The sequence below is a fragment of the Chlamydotis macqueenii genome, chromosome 2 (assembly GCF_036417535.1).
Source record: "Chlamydotis macqueenii isolate bChlMac1 chromosome 2, bChlMac1.mat, whole genome shotgun sequence".
Taxonomy (NCBI): Eukaryota; Metazoa; Chordata; class Aves; order Otidiformes; family Otididae; genus Chlamydotis; species Chlamydotis macqueenii.
In genome coordinates this window covers 1,000,279-1,018,493 of record NC_141557.1, presented here as the reverse complement: position 1 = coordinate 1,018,493, position 18,215 = coordinate 1,000,279, and the positions used below count along the sequence as shown (strand labels likewise).

Genomic DNA, 18,215 nt, shown 5'->3' with positions numbered 1-18,215 from the left:
AGCCCTGCACGCTGCTTCCAGGAGATGGCATTAATCAAGCACACTTGTGATGTTGTGTTTATCAGCCATGAGAACTTCACTAAGCCCCATATGGCTGACCAACACCAGCATCACAAGCCTGCTGGGGCAAAACCAAGGCAGGAAGAAGGGATTTCCCTAACTGGACCCCAATAGCAGAAGAGTCTGATTTTCCTAGACAACAGCACCAGCTCTTCCAGGTCAGTCATCTGATGAGTTCAGCACACCAAGCTGGATGTGACCACAAGCTGATGCTGATGGGGTTATCTGTGTACCCACTCCTTTCCTACCCTCTCCCCAGCCAAAGCACCCCCTCTTTTTCTGTGTTGCATGCTTTCAGTGTAATTCATTGAAGATCTGACTACTTAAACCCTGGTTATCCAGTCTAATTACTTGCCCTGCTTTGAGCAGTAGTTCAGACTGGTTGAGGTCTTGAGGTCCCTTCCAATCTGAATTGTCGGATTCTACGATCTGACAAGAAAATAACCAATCCCTTCCCCAAAAATAAGATCTTTCCATCAGAGCAGACTGGTGATTTAACTCACCCCATGGCCATGTAGTCACTAGGTACAACGCAAGAGGATGAGGGACCGAGTCATCCCCTTCCGCACAGATGAAAGGGACGGCATCAGCTCACACCTTGAATCTCAAAGCATTTGCCATCAGGAGAGGGATCTGATTGTTTGGGATGCTCTGTCTTTATGCCTCTGCAAGCTTGGGAGCCTTGGAAAGATGAGTGGAAAGTTACCATCATGTACTGACAGTAGTAGTGACAACTGCCCTTAAAGAAATTCTTGTAGATGGCAACCCATGATGGTAACTGCTGTGCATATACAAGGAAAATTGATTCAAGACATGAGACAGGTGAAATTGGTTGAAGCAGATGAGACAGATGAACCCAAATCCCTTCTCCAGACTGTGCTGTGAATGACAATTGCTGTTACTGAAAGCAGAATAATTTTACCTTTGCAAAATGACGCCGCAGAGCCGGTCACACTGTCAGCTCCGGAGCAGCATCATTAGTAGAAATAAGCAGGGAGGCTGTACATGAGGTTATTCACTGGTGTCCAGATCCAGTCTAGGTGCCACCAGTCCTGTAGGATGGGTGCAGTGCAGAGGGCCACGTGCCACCTGCTCTCACCAGTGACACCACACTGGTCAGGTTGACTTACCCTGCTAAGCTGGGCATTACAGAAAAGAGCTCAAAGCCGCTTGGTGAGCTTCTTCCAGCCTTGGCAGGGAGGGGGTCATGAGAGGAGTGGTTTACTGAGGAATAGCTGATCTTACCTCTGCATGGCTCAGAAAAATTTGGATTCTTGTCACTTTTGTGGGAAATAATAGGCAGAATACGCTGCACCTGGGGGGAATTTAACGGTGTTATAGTCAACATTTTAATGACTATTTCACAAGCAATATAGGAAAAGATTGTTTTGGCTTGATTTGAAAGAAAAGAAAAAGGATATTTGTATGTATGTGGTTGGAGAAGTACATTCAGTATTTGTTATTTCTATATATGAATCTATATTTTGTCTCATTTTGAGCTTCTAAAGACTGCTGAGGTGTGACAGTGGCACATCTATTATTACTGCTCATGCACCAAAATCATCGGAATGTTTTTTTCTAGTGTTACTACATAATAATATGTAATTATTTCTTACTACTTAGTAGCAGGTGTTTACTCATAGACCTTACTTTTAATTGTTGTCTTAAATAGCTTTCAATTAGACACTCCACTGGGAATCTTTCATTCTTAAGCGTTAATGGTATTGACCCGGTTCCAGACAAGCAGTGGTAGGTAGCTGTGAAATGGTGAGAATCCCATTTCTGAGCAGTTTTGGAGAGCTGAGTAAAGGCGGTTAGCATCCTCCTCCCAAGCACACTTCCACAGGGCGTACTGTGCTTCACAAGCCCCAGCTCTTTTGCTGCTGCTATGAGAAATAAAAGTCAAAAGTTGTCTTTTTCTAGAGCTCTAACCTCATGATTTAATATAGATCTTTCTCCTGCACTTCTTATCGGTACTTTCCACTGTGGGAGGATAACAAGGGAATATGTGTCAGCATGCATTAAGGCAGCTCTGTTTGCATCCTTGGCCCAGCTGACTGCAACCATCTGTCTTGTCTGAGGACACCTCTGAATGCTTGAGTAAAAGACTAAAATCCAGTTCCCTCGTCCAGGGAGGATATTCCTAGAAAGGCTTAAAAAAAAAAAAAAAAAAAAATCTGTGCCTGAAGCTTTGAGAACCAGGAGAGAAAACGAAAAGAGAGAGTTATTTTTGAGAGAGGCAAGGGAACTGGGGAGACAAAGGGGAAGCAGTTGGACTTTCCAATGAAGAATCAAGAAAAGTACATCCCTTCTGCTGTTCAGTCCAAGTGATGTTATCCTTCACATAACTGAAACAGATTTTCCTTAAACTATTTCAGGATCGCAGGGTGTATGGAGTCAGTAAAGTTGGAAAGGTCGTAGCAATGTTTATTCAGGCACCTAGGTCTGTATTTGGATGATCCTCCTCCCATCTGTAGTAGGAGCATGGGAAGGAAGAAAGAGGTGTCCACGACCTTTTGGACTCTTGTTTTGCAAGGTGAAATAAAATGTAAAAGGAAACCAAGCCTCATAGCCCTGATAGTTGTGAAACAATCATCACAGACAACGAGCTGTGAAACCAAAACAAACCATCTTCCTTCAAAGAATGAGGAGAAAGGAGAAAGAGAGAAGCCAGTATTGTATCTAGGCTCACACCCTGAGAAATGGAGGGGGGGGTGTCTTACAGCACACTTCTTTGGATCGTCCCTTGAAGGTGAGAGAGAGAGTTGGGTGTGAGCCAAGAGAAATCAAAACACAGTGTCAGAGTGACCTCTGTTTCCTTTTGTGGTCCTCCTGATATTTCAGCCGGTGGGGTACATATACAGGGCTCCACCAGCAGCAAACGAGGGGATTCCAAATCACAGGAGGGTCAGGCATCGTGTTCAGCCGCAAAGTAAGCACCAAGGAGTAATTTTGCATGTCTCTGGCAGCTCAGAGAGCACAGAACTGCTTTTCTAGCTTGGGCTTGCCTTGCCCTAGACAGAGAGGATAGCCCTTGAGTTGTGTTGATCTCAGCTTGGACACCCAGCTGAGATGTTCAGGCTGGGATTTGTCTCACCTCACATGAGAGGTCTGGAGACACGTGAGTGCCTCCAGCTAATCGAGTCCTTCTCTGAACCCACTGTAGTCGGAAGGAAGAACTGGCAGTTTAATCTGAATATTTTAGCTTTAGTTTGGGATTAATCATTCCTGACTACAGTAATACCGTTGCACAAGTATGGAGTGTGATATGTGTTATTTATGATCCAATAATATAACTCAAGGCAGTACTGATCATTGATGGCTTCTACATCAGCTCTATCTTCTAATCTCTAGGAAGACCACCTCTGCTTGGGCGGAACAGATAAGCAGTCGTGGTGAATATTCTCCTTGCTTGGAAGGATCTTTTTTCATAGCTCATCCTCTTGGGTTACACCTCATTTGCTCCAGAGGCAGAAAGCAGGCAAGCAGGCAATCATTTTGGTGAGAGAGATGTTCTTCTAAAACTCCTGGAAATGCACTATAAATGTCAGTTTTCCTTGATAAATGGTATTTGCTGACCGTAAATCATGAGATCGCTTAGTAACAGAGGCACTAGCATGCCAGGGTGGCTAAGGAAGAAGACCCAGGTCTCCTTCTATTGTTGTCAGGGTAGTACTCCATTCCAAAGAAATTTTTCGCCATGTGGTCATAAAAGCAGTGGACATCCATGTTCAAATCAGTTAGGTTTTTTAGCATGAGTTATCACAAGTCAGCAAGTTCTGCTTTGTCCAGGCAGATTTTCTTTCCACTCTTCTTGTGCTGCTTGAAGGATGAGGCTTCCCCAAGGCAAAGTGAAAGCAACTAGGATTGGAAGGGCATCAAGGGGACCAGCTCAGCCTGTACTATTCCTCAAGAGAAAGTGACAGGATGTGACATTCCCAGTTCTGCCCAGCATCTTTCCACGTTGACATTTCCTCCTTCCATTCACTGGCATTTTTTCTTATTACAGCAGTCATGGGAGAACCGTGCTGAGACCTGGCCTCTATTATACGTGGGCAGGGAGGATGGATTTGTGATTGAGGGTAGGCATGTGTCCTCCTCCTTGCAACGATGCACTGAGAAATAGGAAGGCAAGCTTTTCAAAAGTGCATAGACACCTCCTAGACATGGGAGATCTGGGTCTGAGGGTAGGATGATGGATAGATTGCTCAAAGAGGTGGTGGATGCCCCATCCCTGGAAACATTCAAGGCCAGGTTGGCCGGGGCTCTGAACAACCTGATCTGGTTGGAGATGTCCCTGCTTCTTGCAGGGGGGTTGGACTGGTTGGCCTTTAACACTCTGTTCCCAACCTAACCCAAACTCTTCATAGAATTACGACGAGCAGGGACCAGCCAGCCTGGCGAGGGCAGTCGTGGGAAGGGCTGAGACAGCCCTGAACACAGCGTGAGGTTATTCAGCTTTCTGTAGCTGCAGTGCAGGGTCCTCAAGCCCGGAGCAAGAGACGTCCTGCTGTTCTGGAGCAGGCGGTGGTTTGGGTGATGTGGTCAAGGGATTAAGGCAAAACCACCAACTTCATTTTCCCTCTGGGAGGCTGGGAAAAGCAGGTAGAGGGCAGAGCAGCTTGTGCACTAGCTGCTCAGTGCTTCCCCAGCTTGTGCTGGAGTCTTGTTTCATCAGGATCCAAATGGCTCTTCCTTCCCCTTCACATCAACTTTCTTTCCCCCACCCTCTTCTTCATCTGGGTGCCCCTTGGGTCTCCCCCTCCTTTCACCTTTCTGTCTTCACACCCTCTTGATTCGGTGGTCCCGTTCTGGTGTTTATCAGCTCAGTCTTTAAAAGGAGTAAGACATCTCAGGAGGTTGATTCCCATCCTCTACAAGTGGAGTGGGATGAGGGAAACTCGCGCGTTGTTTCGTTTGGCAGGACAGCTATGCAGAGAGCTCAGCTCAGCACCCACCTGCCTGTGCTCTCGAATGGGAATTCCTGCCGTCATTGTGACATCGGTATGGGTGATGTTTGGCAGAGGCAGAGAGAGATGGGTGCACTTTGCTGCTGTCACATCTCCCAGTTTGCACGCACTGAGCAAAGCATCTGCAGCCGGTCGAGGGGAAGAGCGGGAAGCCCACACGAGCTGCAGACCCAGTAGTGAAGGGGGCTTCAAATCTTCTTTCTCCCACATGGACCTGGCCAGTTCACAAGTCCAGGGTCTCCTGCTATGAAGTGACCTTCCTCCCCACCATCCTCTTCACCACTCCAGTGTCCTGAGGAAGCCACAGCTCCATCGATTGGTGATTAGCTGCCGGCAGTGGATCGTGCCTCTGCCGCCTTCACTACTGTGTCTCTGGCTGGGCCAACTGGCACTTCTGCTTTATTTATTTTTAAATCTTTCCAGCATTAACTTGAAAGGAAATAGGTTTCAAACCACATTTTATTTTCCCTAATGTTGGAAATAATGCCTATTCAGTTGAATTAAATCCCTCAGGACAGCTCCCAGCTCTCTTCCCCCAGTTATCTCATCTTGCAGCGAATTATCCCAATGGATTTTCTTTTTTGCAGTTGTTGTTTCTGTATGGTTTTTATGCCAAGGAACTGATAATGTGCAGGTAGGCGGAGGGTAAGAAACACGGAGGTAGCAGGAAATTAAGAAAGCAAATTAGATTATTTGGGCAGTGGGTAAATCCAGCATTGCCCAAATTAGAAGAGGATAAACACCGTTTATCTGTATTTACTCTACTCTGTCTCTTCATGAGGGAGATGTTGTAAGCCATTGCTGAAATACGAAGTTCCAGATCCTCACAAGCCCAGAGAGGCTTTTAGGGGATGAGGGATGCATTCTGCCTGATGTGCTGGCTTCCAGAGTCAAGTACTGGGGTCACAATCTCCTCCTGAACCCGACAAGGAGTTTTGCTTGCTAGAGTGCTTGAACCCTGAGTGACTGCAAGAGCCAGCGTGCAACTCCAGCAAATCGCAAACATACCTGTATTTCATGAAGGGCACGGTTAATCACCAGCTGAGCAGATCCTGGCAGATCCTACTCTGCTATAAGACTGGGAGCAGACCCAGTACCAGAGCTTGCACAGGGTACATTTTGTCCAAGACAGCACATACAAATCCCCGGTCCTTCCATACTTGCCAGGGTTCGTCTGGGCTGGAGTAAACCATCAGGACCCAGTGATGCAGGGCTTGTACAAAAATTCGCTTGCAGAACTGCGGGAAAACAGAGAAGGCAAACTAGATATCTAAGCCTAATCACAAAATAGTTGAGAGAATCCATCCTCTCTCATATAAAGGAGACCAATTCCTTTTATAAAAAACAGGGGTCAGGATCTCAATTCTTCACCATCCCATGTTGCCATCTCACTACTGACCAATCTCATGCAATGCCGTTCCCAGCCACCTCCACGCTGACACCTTTTCCCATTTCTGAGCAGTTCCCTATCATCACGAGCCCCTGACCAACCCAGCTTTGGCTCAGCGCATGACAAAAGCTACATCAGCTCCTTCCAAAGGCAGCTGAATCCCTACTCTGTGGCATTATTCAGTTGTGCCACCCTTGTCTGCACGCCTGGCATCAACACCCCATTGCCCTCAGTCCAGCCAGATTAAACTTGGTTAGATTAATCTCCTAATCCTAACAACTATCTTCACCCTTACAGAGTTTAGGAGAGGGGCTGACGCATCTGCAAGGCTGGAATGAAGCTCTAATTTCATCTCTTTTCCACTCATGCCCTCAGCTCAATTGCAGTCTCTGCTGCAGAAAAAGGACTTCGTTTATGACCTTGTATTGCTTGGTGTGGTGTTTCAGTTGGACCCTTCACCCAGCTCGCCCAAGGCACTGTTAGGGGAAAACCTTAGAAAACTTTTGTCACGCTTTTGGAAGTTGACTAACTGTTGGTCTCTGTGTCCCCATCCCACTCCAGTCCACCTGGTTCACTCCTCACAAAAAGACAGTGTTGTGATCACCCTTCCAGAGGCGACCACCAAAATCAGCAGGGCTGGTTTGGGGTGCGATCTGCACGGCCAGTTCCACTTAAGTCCCACTCTGTTCCCACAACCTTGGGACCCACTTCCCTTTTTTCTCCATATCACCAGCATTGATGCTTTCATTTTCACATTTACCTTCTTCCCTTCTTTCTCATGAACCTCTTCTCCTGCCTGCACCCCCTTTCTGCTTCACACCAGCAATTGCGTGGCCTACTGCTGTCCGAGACAGTGATCACCAGCAGTCCCTTACCTTGGGCCCGTAGAGCGGCTGTGATGCTCTCAACCCTGACCAAGGAATCTGTTTGCCTTTAGCTATTTTTTTGAGCTGCTGCCAGGGAAGTTTCACAAAAAGGACAGTGTTATTTCTGAAAATGAGTCCCATAAACAAGGATGAATATGACCTCTCCGTTGAGATTTGGGGTTTACTTTAGTGGCTGGGAGATCGGCCAATGAAATGGAAATACCAGAAAACATTATCATAATTACCCCATGGCCTCCTCTGGGGGCAAGGGAAGGGGGGAAAATAAAAAAGAAAAAAAAAAAGCTGAACCAAAACTGATTTAACAGCCTCTGGATAGCATTGTCATTTCACCCTTCCCTGCTTGGCCTGCCTCCTGCTCTGCATTTCTGCTTTCTCTGAATAAGAGGGGAAAAGAAAAAAAAAAGAAAAAAAAAACTTTCCTAGGTCTTTTCCCCGCAAGGAATATTTTTTTTTTTTTTCTGACAAAAAAAACCCAGTTCTGGAAAGCTGAGAGGTGATAAACATTGAGAAAGAGTAGCAGCTAGGGTCTGATTGCAAAACTGGGGAGGTCAGGCAGGAGCCCCCATCCCTTCCAGTTGCACCGAGTCCATAACAGCAGGAGAGAAGGGGAAAGTCCTTCTGCACCTACCTGTGTGGTGCCCAGGCTGTCTGTATCCCCTGAGCTTGCACAAATTGATGCCAAGTAAGATCCGTGCAGGAATTTACACTGAAGCAAGTTCAGGACAGCTCATGAAATGGGATGTGCTGTCAGCTCTTTTAGAGGGATTAACTTCTGCAGGGGCACGATGACCTCATACTTCCAAACAGTTGGATTTCAGAGATGTACCTATCTGTGACGCTATTTCCAACTTCCCTCAGATGCTTCTTTTGTCCCTAGAGCCCATGCCAGCAAAAGCTGTGCTCCTGAACACCACAGATCTTCTTGGTGCTGCTAACACAACCAATTACTGCAGTCATCACCTGCCCAAAGAAAATAAAAAGGAAAAAAAAAAATCCCCACAGCTGATCTGATTTATTTTGGGTGGTGGTTTGAGGATGGAATGAATTTCAGCTGCTCTGTGTATTTAAATAGTCGGTGACAATAAGGGGAAATCTGGGTGAGTACCTCAGGTTGGTAAATCTGATCCTGGATGTACCCAGTTGGCCAGCAAGGCAGGTATTATCTTGGTAAGCACATATGATGTTTGCTCCTTTCTGTTGGCTAATGAGCACCTGCAAAATGAGAAGTGGTGGGCTCGTAGCAGGGGTTCTTGGTAAAAGATGAGTAAAATGTTGAATAAGTAAATCTTGGAGAGTAGTGGCTGCAGTGCTTGCTTGGATGAAGCACTTCTAGCACCTCTTATCTACTTGTTCATGGTCCTGAGCAGCAGGGGCAGAGAATACACAGAGTAGGTTGTGTTGAGCATGTCAAACTGGACCATACCCCAAATGTACATCCAGGTATCTTACAGACCCCTCTCATACCAGTATCTCCAGCCCCATCTCTCTCCCATCCAAGGGTTCCAAATCCACTCCAAAGCAGTGGCCTCTTCCCCAGCAGTAGCTGCCACCTGTTTTGAATTCCTCCAGCCCATACCTCAGCAGTTCTGAAAATGAAGCCACTTATTTCACTGCCGAGGGATGTTCAGATTCCCAAAAGTTGGCATATGCAACTGCTAATGATTTTAGCAAGGCAGTCCCATTGTATTTTTGGATGAGGTGTTGAGGCTGTTTGTCAAGGAGAAAGTTTGGCCAAGCCAGATCCAAATCTGTCTAGTATCATGACTGCATCTAAGTTGCAAAGTAAGTGTTCCTGTGGATTTCTTCTAACCTTTGACAGCCAGAGTGGAAAGATGAGTAGGGCAGCACTGTCTTAAGATCAGAAGATCCAGAGCAAGAAAATCAGATGTGTGGGAAAAAGTGGTACTGGACAGTTAAAAGCGGTCCAACCTTTGATGTGTCCAAAGCTTCTCTGTGGTTTCCAGCTGTGGGTGTCTGCACTGTCCTACCAACTGTTCCTCGAACCCAAAGCTGAGCCATTTCAGTGTCTGATCCAGCAGTAAACTGCTCAGTCCTCCATCCCTGGAGAACTTCCAGCCTGGCTGACAGGTTGAGATGTCTCAACAAGGGATGGAGGCAAAGTCTGGTGAAGGATGGGAAAGTGGGGTTGGGGCAGGAGGGGATGACAAGTTCAGAATCACCATCTATCAGCCCAGTTTTGCATGTCAGGTGTTTCATGTGAGTTATTCAGCAGCAAAGGAGCAATATTGCCAACTGTATAGTTTTCCTACAAGTGTCTTGAGAATAGATGTCTCCTTCAAGTCACAGGATTTAATTAAAATCTCTGTCCTTATTCATAAATATGTTTACATACATCTTTCAGCCTTCTTCACCAAGGAGAAATAAATAAATAAACAACCTAAACATATCTCTTGGCATTTACACCAGTTTGGAGGTAGGGGAAAGAGTGGGGAGATTTTTTTTTTTTTTTTAAGGGTCTGGCAGGTTTTTTTGAAATTTAAGACTGGTAACCAGGGCTCAGGAAAGCTGAAAACCATAGCTGAGCTCAGAGCTCTGCCTTAACCATTCTGCCCAGCTCTGGGCATGGCGCTCGGTGCCTAATCTGCCTTTCTGGGAAATAAAATTTACTTTCTGTGCCTGGCCTGGAGACCATACATCCCTCTGGCTGAGAGCTGCCCTGCTCTCGGAGCATGGCCAAAGGAGCCTGAGGACTAAGCGTGCAAGGGATGAATCACTTGGAATGCCTGAGGTCAGATTCTACTCTGGCCACTACAAATCCAGACTAATTCCTCCAGCTTTAGTGGAATCACTCAGGTTTTCTGCAGATATAAATGACAGCAGGATTGGACCCAGAGGTTTTCTGTTTCCAGTGAAAGAGTTGAAATGAGGGATGTTGCCTTAAATGTGGACAGGCCAAACATCTGGAAAGGGATGGCTTTGTTTTGCATTAACGCGGTTTTGAAACCAACTCCCACTTCTGAAGGATTTTTAGCATGGATTCTTTCCAAGGACATGAAAAAATAACTTCTGTTTTACTCAGTATCCCCATATCAGATCTAGCTATCCTTCTGTGTGTCCATTACTGCACCAGCTGCTCAAACATCCACCATCCCTCTCCATAGGAGCACACTGGGAAATTGAATTTGAGTTTACGTCTAAGCTGGATTTCATTAACCCTCATTATGTCATTTGTAGTAAGTATTGCTCAAGAACTGATTGGCCTTCAGCTGGTTTATCTTACTTGCTTTCCAAAGTGAATTAACTTAAAATGAGTGAAGGAACCTTAATTCTGAATAACAGTGGTTTTGAGGAGTACGATGAAATGTCACAACCTCCCTTCAGTCCAAGTTTCAGAGGGACTGAGATGAGCAGCCATGTCCATAGGCAGGCTTTAAAACCCATCTACAGGTTTTCTTCTCATCTACAGATCACCTCTGGCTTCAAGAGGTTTTGTACTCTTTCCTTTCTCTGCCTGTACTACGCATTGAGGTTTAGGTCTGCTCCATCCATCGGGGTGTGGAAAGCTACCCTAGGTTTTGCATTGCAGATTTATAGTGGCCAGTCTCACCAGCGCAGTCAATATAAATCAAAAAAAAAAAAAGGGGAAAAAAATTTAAAAATATGTTGCTTTGTATAAAACAATACTGAAGACCTTCTTGCTTAAGTTAGGCTTTTATGAGTGAGTGCTGAGTTCTGTACAAATCCAGGGAGAGGCAACATCTGCTATTGTTGCAGTCATAATCTGATTAATAAAGACAGACAAATATTAGGGAAACAGAAACAATGAGAAGAGCAGTGTTTTATAGAATCATATAATATTTAGGGTTGGACGAGACCGCTAAAGCCCCACCCAGTCCAACCCCCTGCATGGAGCAGGGACATCTCCAACCAGATCAGGTCCCTCAGAGCCCCAGCCAACCTGGCCTGGAATGTTTCCAGGGATGGGGCATCCACCACCTCTCTGGGCAACCTGTTCCAGGACTTATCCCAACATACTACACCACCTAATTCTTTCAGGCTACTGCCTTACAAACATCTTTCATTTAGAAGCCCTATGAGGTGTTGTGCACGGCTCTCTTGTGCTTCGAAACCAGCTTTGGGGTGATCCTGTGAATGAGGATCCCTCCCAGATGCTCTTCTGCTGTGACTGGCAGAGTACAAAGGATGGACCCAAACCTCAAAGGTTTCACAAGGATGGTCAGGTCCTTCATGTATCCAACAGGGAGGCTTTCCAGTAGATGGACAGAGTCCACAACTTTCCTCACACCCTTCTGTACTGCAAGTCTCAAAGCACCTAGAAGGCACAATCTGCATCACCCATTCAAATTCAGGGTAGAAGTTTAATGTAGGAGAAGGCTGAGTATACTGTTCTTTTAGAGGTGAAAAGCAGGAAGGAACAAAGGCAGTATCGTCCCAGCATAGCTGGGATGGGAACACTGAAATTTCCACCAATTTCTGCCAAAATGACCTGGACAAAGTTCTTCCTCATCTAAGACTTTATCTGGCAGTGGAACTGGTCCCAGATGTCTGAGCAGGACACACAAGCAAAGTACCCAAGAGGTACATCAGAAAAGTAAACCAGCCACGTTGCATTAGATCAAAACTCTGTACACTATAATGACCAAAGCATTTGTAGGACAAGCCTTCCCCATGATTGTATCCTCAGCTTCCTAAGGCCAGCCATGCCCGATGAGAACATGCCAGCTTCATGAACAAAGATTTTTTTTTTTTTTTTTTGGATGACCAGTGCCTTTGAGGGCCAAGTATCACCATATGTCAGCACGTGTTCTTGGATTTCGGTAGGACGCTTATAGAGCATGATGCCATGTGGCTGAAGGCCTGCATGTACAGATGGGTATAGCACTGCATTGATGAGGGCAAGTTACAATTCTTAAAGACAGAGAACCACCACCCCAGAAATTGCTCCCTTCCTGTGTGTTTATATGTGTATGATGAGCAATTGCAGTGCACGCTTCCTTTGTGACCTGCGCAGGTGACTCCATGTGGCATCTTGTGAGAGGTGTTGCTTGGGACACTAACTGCTGAGCAAAACCAGAGCAAGGCTGGTAGAAAAAAAAGTGCTGATCCAAAGAAGATTTTGCTTTCAGATCACCTGCATTATTTAGTAAGTTTGTCTCCTGCTGCTCTTCCCAAACCGAGGTTTAACCTCATTTCTCCCCATCACTGCAGGTGGATGCTGATGATGTCATCACCAAAGAGGAGCAGATCTTCCTACTGCTAAAAGCCAAGGCGAAGTGTGAACGACATCTGAAAGCCAAGGTGCCCAAGGTGCATGGTGAGTGTTCCCACAGCAACCCAGACCACATGGCTGGAGCTGGGCCCCTCTCTGCTCAATCCCACCCTTGCCCTCAGCCCCATATGTTGAGCTCAGAGCACGTGATGGAGGCAGCCAAAGAAGGTCCAACAGACTCTTTTCAGGTTAGTCTGTGGGGAAGATCTTGCAGCATAAGGTGTTGGAAAGTGAAGTTGTTGCAGCCTCTTTCTCCTGCTCCAGAACACCAGGTTCCAAGGGGTCAGGAGGATGCAGGAGTCATGGTCATGGGCTCACAGCCCTCATCACTATACCCAAAGCCCAGGCAACACATGGGAGATAGCATCACCAGGCAAAGTATGGGACATAACATCAACCATCCATTTCCCCACAATTCTTTGCAGCAAGACACCAGTGACATGGGAAACAAACCATCCTCCCAACACCCCTTCTCTGTTTCCCTCTGATATGTCCTCTCTATATTCTTCTCAAATGGGCCCAAGCTCAGTTAAGCCTCTTTCTTCCACTTCCTTTCTATTTTGGGCTGCAAAATCAGTACCAGATGTAGGGCTGGAGGGAGAAGGAAGGGAGAAAGCTCTCTCATGTGGGTAGCAAAACAATCATCCCCCATTGTTTTCTTTCATCAGTTTCACATGTGTTAATTAATGGCCCTGGGGTTGTATGTTGAGGCACCCTACACCCACCCAGCTAGTTCTGGGTGGGTGTCCTGTCCAATCTCTCTCTATTGCCTGAGAAAAGGGGACAAGATAGAATGCCTCTCACCTTCACCGTTGCGTCTGAGATCTGTCTTCCTGCAGTCAGCTCTGTAGGAGTACCTGAAGACATCATCAGCAGGGGAAAGGTCCCCAAAGACAGCTGCGATTTTAGAGCAGAGCTGCCTGCCCAGCCTGGTGTCCCTCTCCTGTTGGAAATTACAGCAAGGGGCCATAAAAGCCCAGCTTTCATTTTATTCCAGGCCTCCGGCTTTACATCAGCCAAAACCTCAAGCCACATCCTCTGTTGCTTCTTTGTCCTGTTCACCCAATGCCCGATTAACACCTCATTAAAAACATACGTGCAAAGGCATTTCCTTCTGTTGTACTGTAGACCACCTGCCTACCTTGGGATCTCGTGATATCAACCAGCTGGTCTTGCTCTCATACTCTATTTTCCAACTCTTTTCTATGAGACAGTCAGCATTTAGTAATGATCTCTCTCCTTAATTTTCAGCAGCGGTGTTGGTAGGGCTGGGGAGAGATGACTATGTATGACTGACAAGCAGACTTGGAGCTCTTTACCACGGTTGGTTTGGTGGAGCAAAGGAATCAAATCACAGGGCTTTGCAAATGTGCCCTTGGTCTTGCTTTGAGACCTGGTTCTGCAACAGAAGTCAGCATTAGCTCTTCCATTGACCGGAACAGAAAGGAATCTAATACAATGTCGCTTAGATACCTCAGGAAGCCATGTTGAGTCCTGGCCTTGGAAAAACCTACTCTGAGCTGCTCGGGCAATAAAATTCTGGCTTGCTGCTCCATCCTCTATAGCAAATCTCTGACCAATCCCAAACAGTACAGCCAAGAAGAGGAATCATCTTGATGTCAATACTCATTGCAGTATATTCAAGGCTTTAAAGACTCAAGACAATCATTAATAATAGATTGTTAGATCAAATTAATCAGCAAGAGGTCCACTAACCCAAAGGCAGAATGAATTCTAATTTAACCTTTCCAAACAAACACTTTCTTAAGACATTGTTTAGGAACCTCCAGTGGCAGCAGCTCTCTAACGCCCTAGAAATCCACTCCAGCCCTTCACAAAAAAGGGCAGCAAGTTGCCAGACCGTCTCTGAGATAATGTAAAGAGTTGATGGTCACAGATTTCAGAACATCTTCCCACTTTGCAGAAGAGCTGCTGTCCACTGATTTTTAGACTACAGATGCCCTTGAACACATGAAATTATGATATTATGGGGTATTTGTGAACAGAATAACTCAACTTCCATTCTGCATTGTGCCTACTCCTTCATGCTCCAGGAGTCAAAGAAGATGGGTGGATTTAGACCCTCTTGTGGGATGAGGGCTAACAGAACAAAAGGCTGTAATCTGCACTGTGTTAGCTTTAATGCAATTAATTGCTTGGTGAAGGCCCAGAAGCCTAGGTTTTGCACAAAGTTCAGAGCCCAGGGTAAAAGTGGTTAGGTCCAGTCCTTTCCTCCTTTGATGATATGGAAACTGGGGACTTGTCTCCATTTGTGCTAATCACCCAAGGACATATGGGGCTGTGCCCTTCTCAGATGAAGGACCTCATCCCATTGCATCTTCTGTCACTACAGACCCAGAAAAAAAAAAGCCTGGGAAGGGCAAGATGGTCTTCACAATTAAGATGCACCAGCCCCCACTCACAGATAAAATTTATGGAGGCAAAGTGGTTGTGACTTGGAGCAATACAAAGCCCGGGTGGCCATCCCAAGCCTTCAGGCAGTCTCCTGTGATATCACTCGGTGTATTTCTAAGGAGCATCCACTTCAGTGGCAGGAGGACTCTTCCAACTGCCATGGAGGCCTTGGGTTGTGTTACTACCTGTTCTTTTGCAAGATCTCCCCCATGGCAGCTAAATGTGTTCCTTCCTGTCTTGACAGCAAGAAAGCAAGGCTGGAGGCTCCATCTCCGCTCCCAAATTTTGTTCTTCTTTTTGACAGTGTGATGAACAGGTCCCACTCCAAAAGTTGCTTCTGCTAGTGCAGAATAGAATCAAGATACAATAATCAATCATGATCAATCATCAATCAAGAAACAATAATCAAGAAAACAAAACACACAAAAAAAAAAAAAGAAAAACAACGGAAGTGACCACAGGTATGCAATACAGGAGGCAACATATACTCCTGGTTCAGTCTACCTAATTCAGCTTCTGTAATTCTTCTAAATTGTCCCCGTGTTGTCAACAAATAGTAATGAGAATCACACATGAGACCTTAGAAAGTTTGCACAATCTGCCCTCTCTCTCCATAACAGATCCTGGAGATCTGCCAGTATCATCCTAGGACCATTATAGCAGCCTTTGGCATGGAGCAACGCTAATTGTGACATCCCTGCAGACAGCCCAAGGATGTTTGAGAAAGGAAAAATTTCCCGATTAAAAGACTTGGCCCAAGTCAATGAGGAGTGGCTCGGGACTTGAGAGTCCCATCTCTCCAGGGGAACTCTTAACCACAGAGGTCATAGGAAAAGAGGTCTTTGACCCCGTGGCTGTTTTAGAGCTGCTTTGCACTGAATGTTTACCCAAGCTGGGCGACAAGTGAAGACTGCTGTGCAGACAGAGTTCTGGCTGTCACATCTCTGCTCTGGGGTTTTGTCCTGCACTCTCCAATGTTCAGTGTTGTAGCTCATGGATACAGTCTGAAAAGGACCTTGAGAGATGCATCCATTGCTATGGGCACGCAGGAATACTTCACTCTCATGGCTCTCTAAGCCGTGAGAAATAGGAGTCTACACTTCTGCAGGCAGGCTCTGCTTCTCCATGGAGCCTTCTGAGGGCCACTTCCTGCTGACCTGCTCTCATCAACGCTTTGAGTTCATACCTGGATCTTAACCAGGCTGAATGAAGCACTGTTTTTCTGCCAGCTCAGAGGTAGTTAGGTGGAAGGTGTGAGGATGCACCAGTAATGTGTCTTCTCTCAGACAAGAAGATGGAGTCCCATGGGCTCCTCACTCCATGTCATGTCTTGAACTGGTCCTACAGGGTGTCCCTATGGCAAAGGGAAGGAGTTATTTCAGCATAAGCCTATATCCCTGATAAGACAGCTTGACCAACGAGGGCTGAGCAGAACTCAGTTATGGTGTCTGAGGTGCGCACATAGAGGCCAGTTTTCTTGCCACCAAACACGTGACTTCATTTGCTATTTCAGATTCCCCTTATCATGCAAGTACAGGCAAGGCTGATGGCACGATCCATTGACCTGAGAAAGAGTATTTTTGGAAGAGGTTTGGTTTTCAGCTGGATCAGCTTCCCAATCTAGTTCATCTCACAGCCACATAACCAAGAGGGCCATCACAGGGAAAGGAGCAGCACCAAGAAAAAAAAAGGTGTTGGTGTAAGCAGTACTGCGCTGAGCACTCTGTGATGAACTTCTGAGGGTTTTATCCCCCATTGCCTTCTCTCCTTGCTCCCATGGAGCCCCATTTCAGATCGAGGGGTGAATGCGCCCTACTTCATGCTGTCAGACCCCATCCTGCAATCGCCGTTGACCCATGCCTATGCCCTTTCATCCAAAGTTGCCAGATACCACCTGGAAGAGAGTTGCTTGGATCCTGCCTCTCCTTGGGTGCGATTGCAGCACAGTGTTGCGATTTACTCCACTCCATAATAGTCAATTATCTGTGTTTTTGGAAGCAGTGAGGGAATATGGGACATCTTGGAATTTTTTTTAATTATTTTTTTAGATAGAAAGAAATATCACGTAAGCCGACATGGAAGTTTGGTAGGGCTGCTGTCCTCATTCTTGGGAGCTGACGCACAGGGATATTCAACGCCTCGCCTCCGATCTCAAAGGAGAGTCTGTGGCAGAGCCAAGATTTGGATTCTCATCTCCTTACTCTTCAGCCAGGGCATAAGCCACAAACCACATTTCCTTTTGTCCTGGAATTCAAGGTGAGGCTCCAAAGATTCAAATCCAGGTGGACAGAAACTCATGAAAGTCTTTGGACAAATCCCACTTGACTGAAACTCAAAACTCTCATCATCACTTTTGCTTTAAAGCTTCTGGTTTTATTTTGAAATGAGGAAAAAACACATTTGAAATTTCCTGCAGTGCAATGGGTACCTGGGTTCTCCTGCTCTTTAGCCTGTCTCATCGCTGGGTGCGTTTCACAGGCCAGTTCTTTTCCTGGTATAAACTGGCAGATTCCCATTCAGTTTATTTCTTACACTCATTTGTCTTACATTCATTTATTTCTCCCACAGTTCAGCACTGCAACTTACTTTTTTTTTCCACTCTAATATTCACTCAACCAACATTTTAGAAAGAGAAAAATCTGAATTTCAGATATAACCATGGATCTTAAGAGATGAGAGGTAGCCTGGATCAGCACTGAACCTTGATTTTGGGTTGCTATCTGCTGTTTGCTCTCTCACCTTGCAGCTACCCACTCCTAATGCATTCACTTGCTAATTGTAGGCTAGAAATGGCTACACAGATTCACACAAGTGAAGAAGATGCACTATGGGAGGGATCTGTGAGTCCAGCACCACCACTCGCCCCCAAGAAGGAAAATGAGATTTTAAGGAGAGGGTTTGTGCATCATTCTTCCACCGCAGGCTTGGATTCGGCATGGAGACACACACCAGCACTGGTTCTTTAACTGGAAAATGTGGTCCTGTCTGTGCATGGACTTCATGAAGTCTTCCCCAGAAAGCAGCCAGCCCAGAACAGACAAGTGTTCTCAAATCATGCTCTGCCATCCTCTGGAAGCAGGAAGACCTTGGTCTCCCATCTGTTCCACTTAGCATTTCTCTTTGCTCATTTTACTGACTCAGTTTCATTAAATCCACAGTTTTATGTTCTTCAGCCTGCACGATGATTAGCAAGTGCCGTGTGCCTCACATTGCAGTGCCAAAACACAGCATTTTCCAAAGCA

The 18,215-nt window shown here is 46.0% G+C and overlaps 1 protein-coding gene across 1 annotated transcript in view; it reads left to right on the top strand.

Annotated features, from left to right (window-relative positions):
• Positions 1-18,215, top strand: part of PTH1R (parathyroid hormone 1 receptor) — a 112,527-nt gene that overhangs the window by 49,795 nt on the left and 44,517 nt on the right. The window contains exon 2 of the mRNA XM_086741681.1: positions 12,498-12,603. Within this exon, the coding sequence (XP_086597807.1) occupies positions 12,498-12,603 (106 nt within the window). The remainder of the gene's footprint in view (positions 1-12,497; positions 12,604-18,215) is intronic.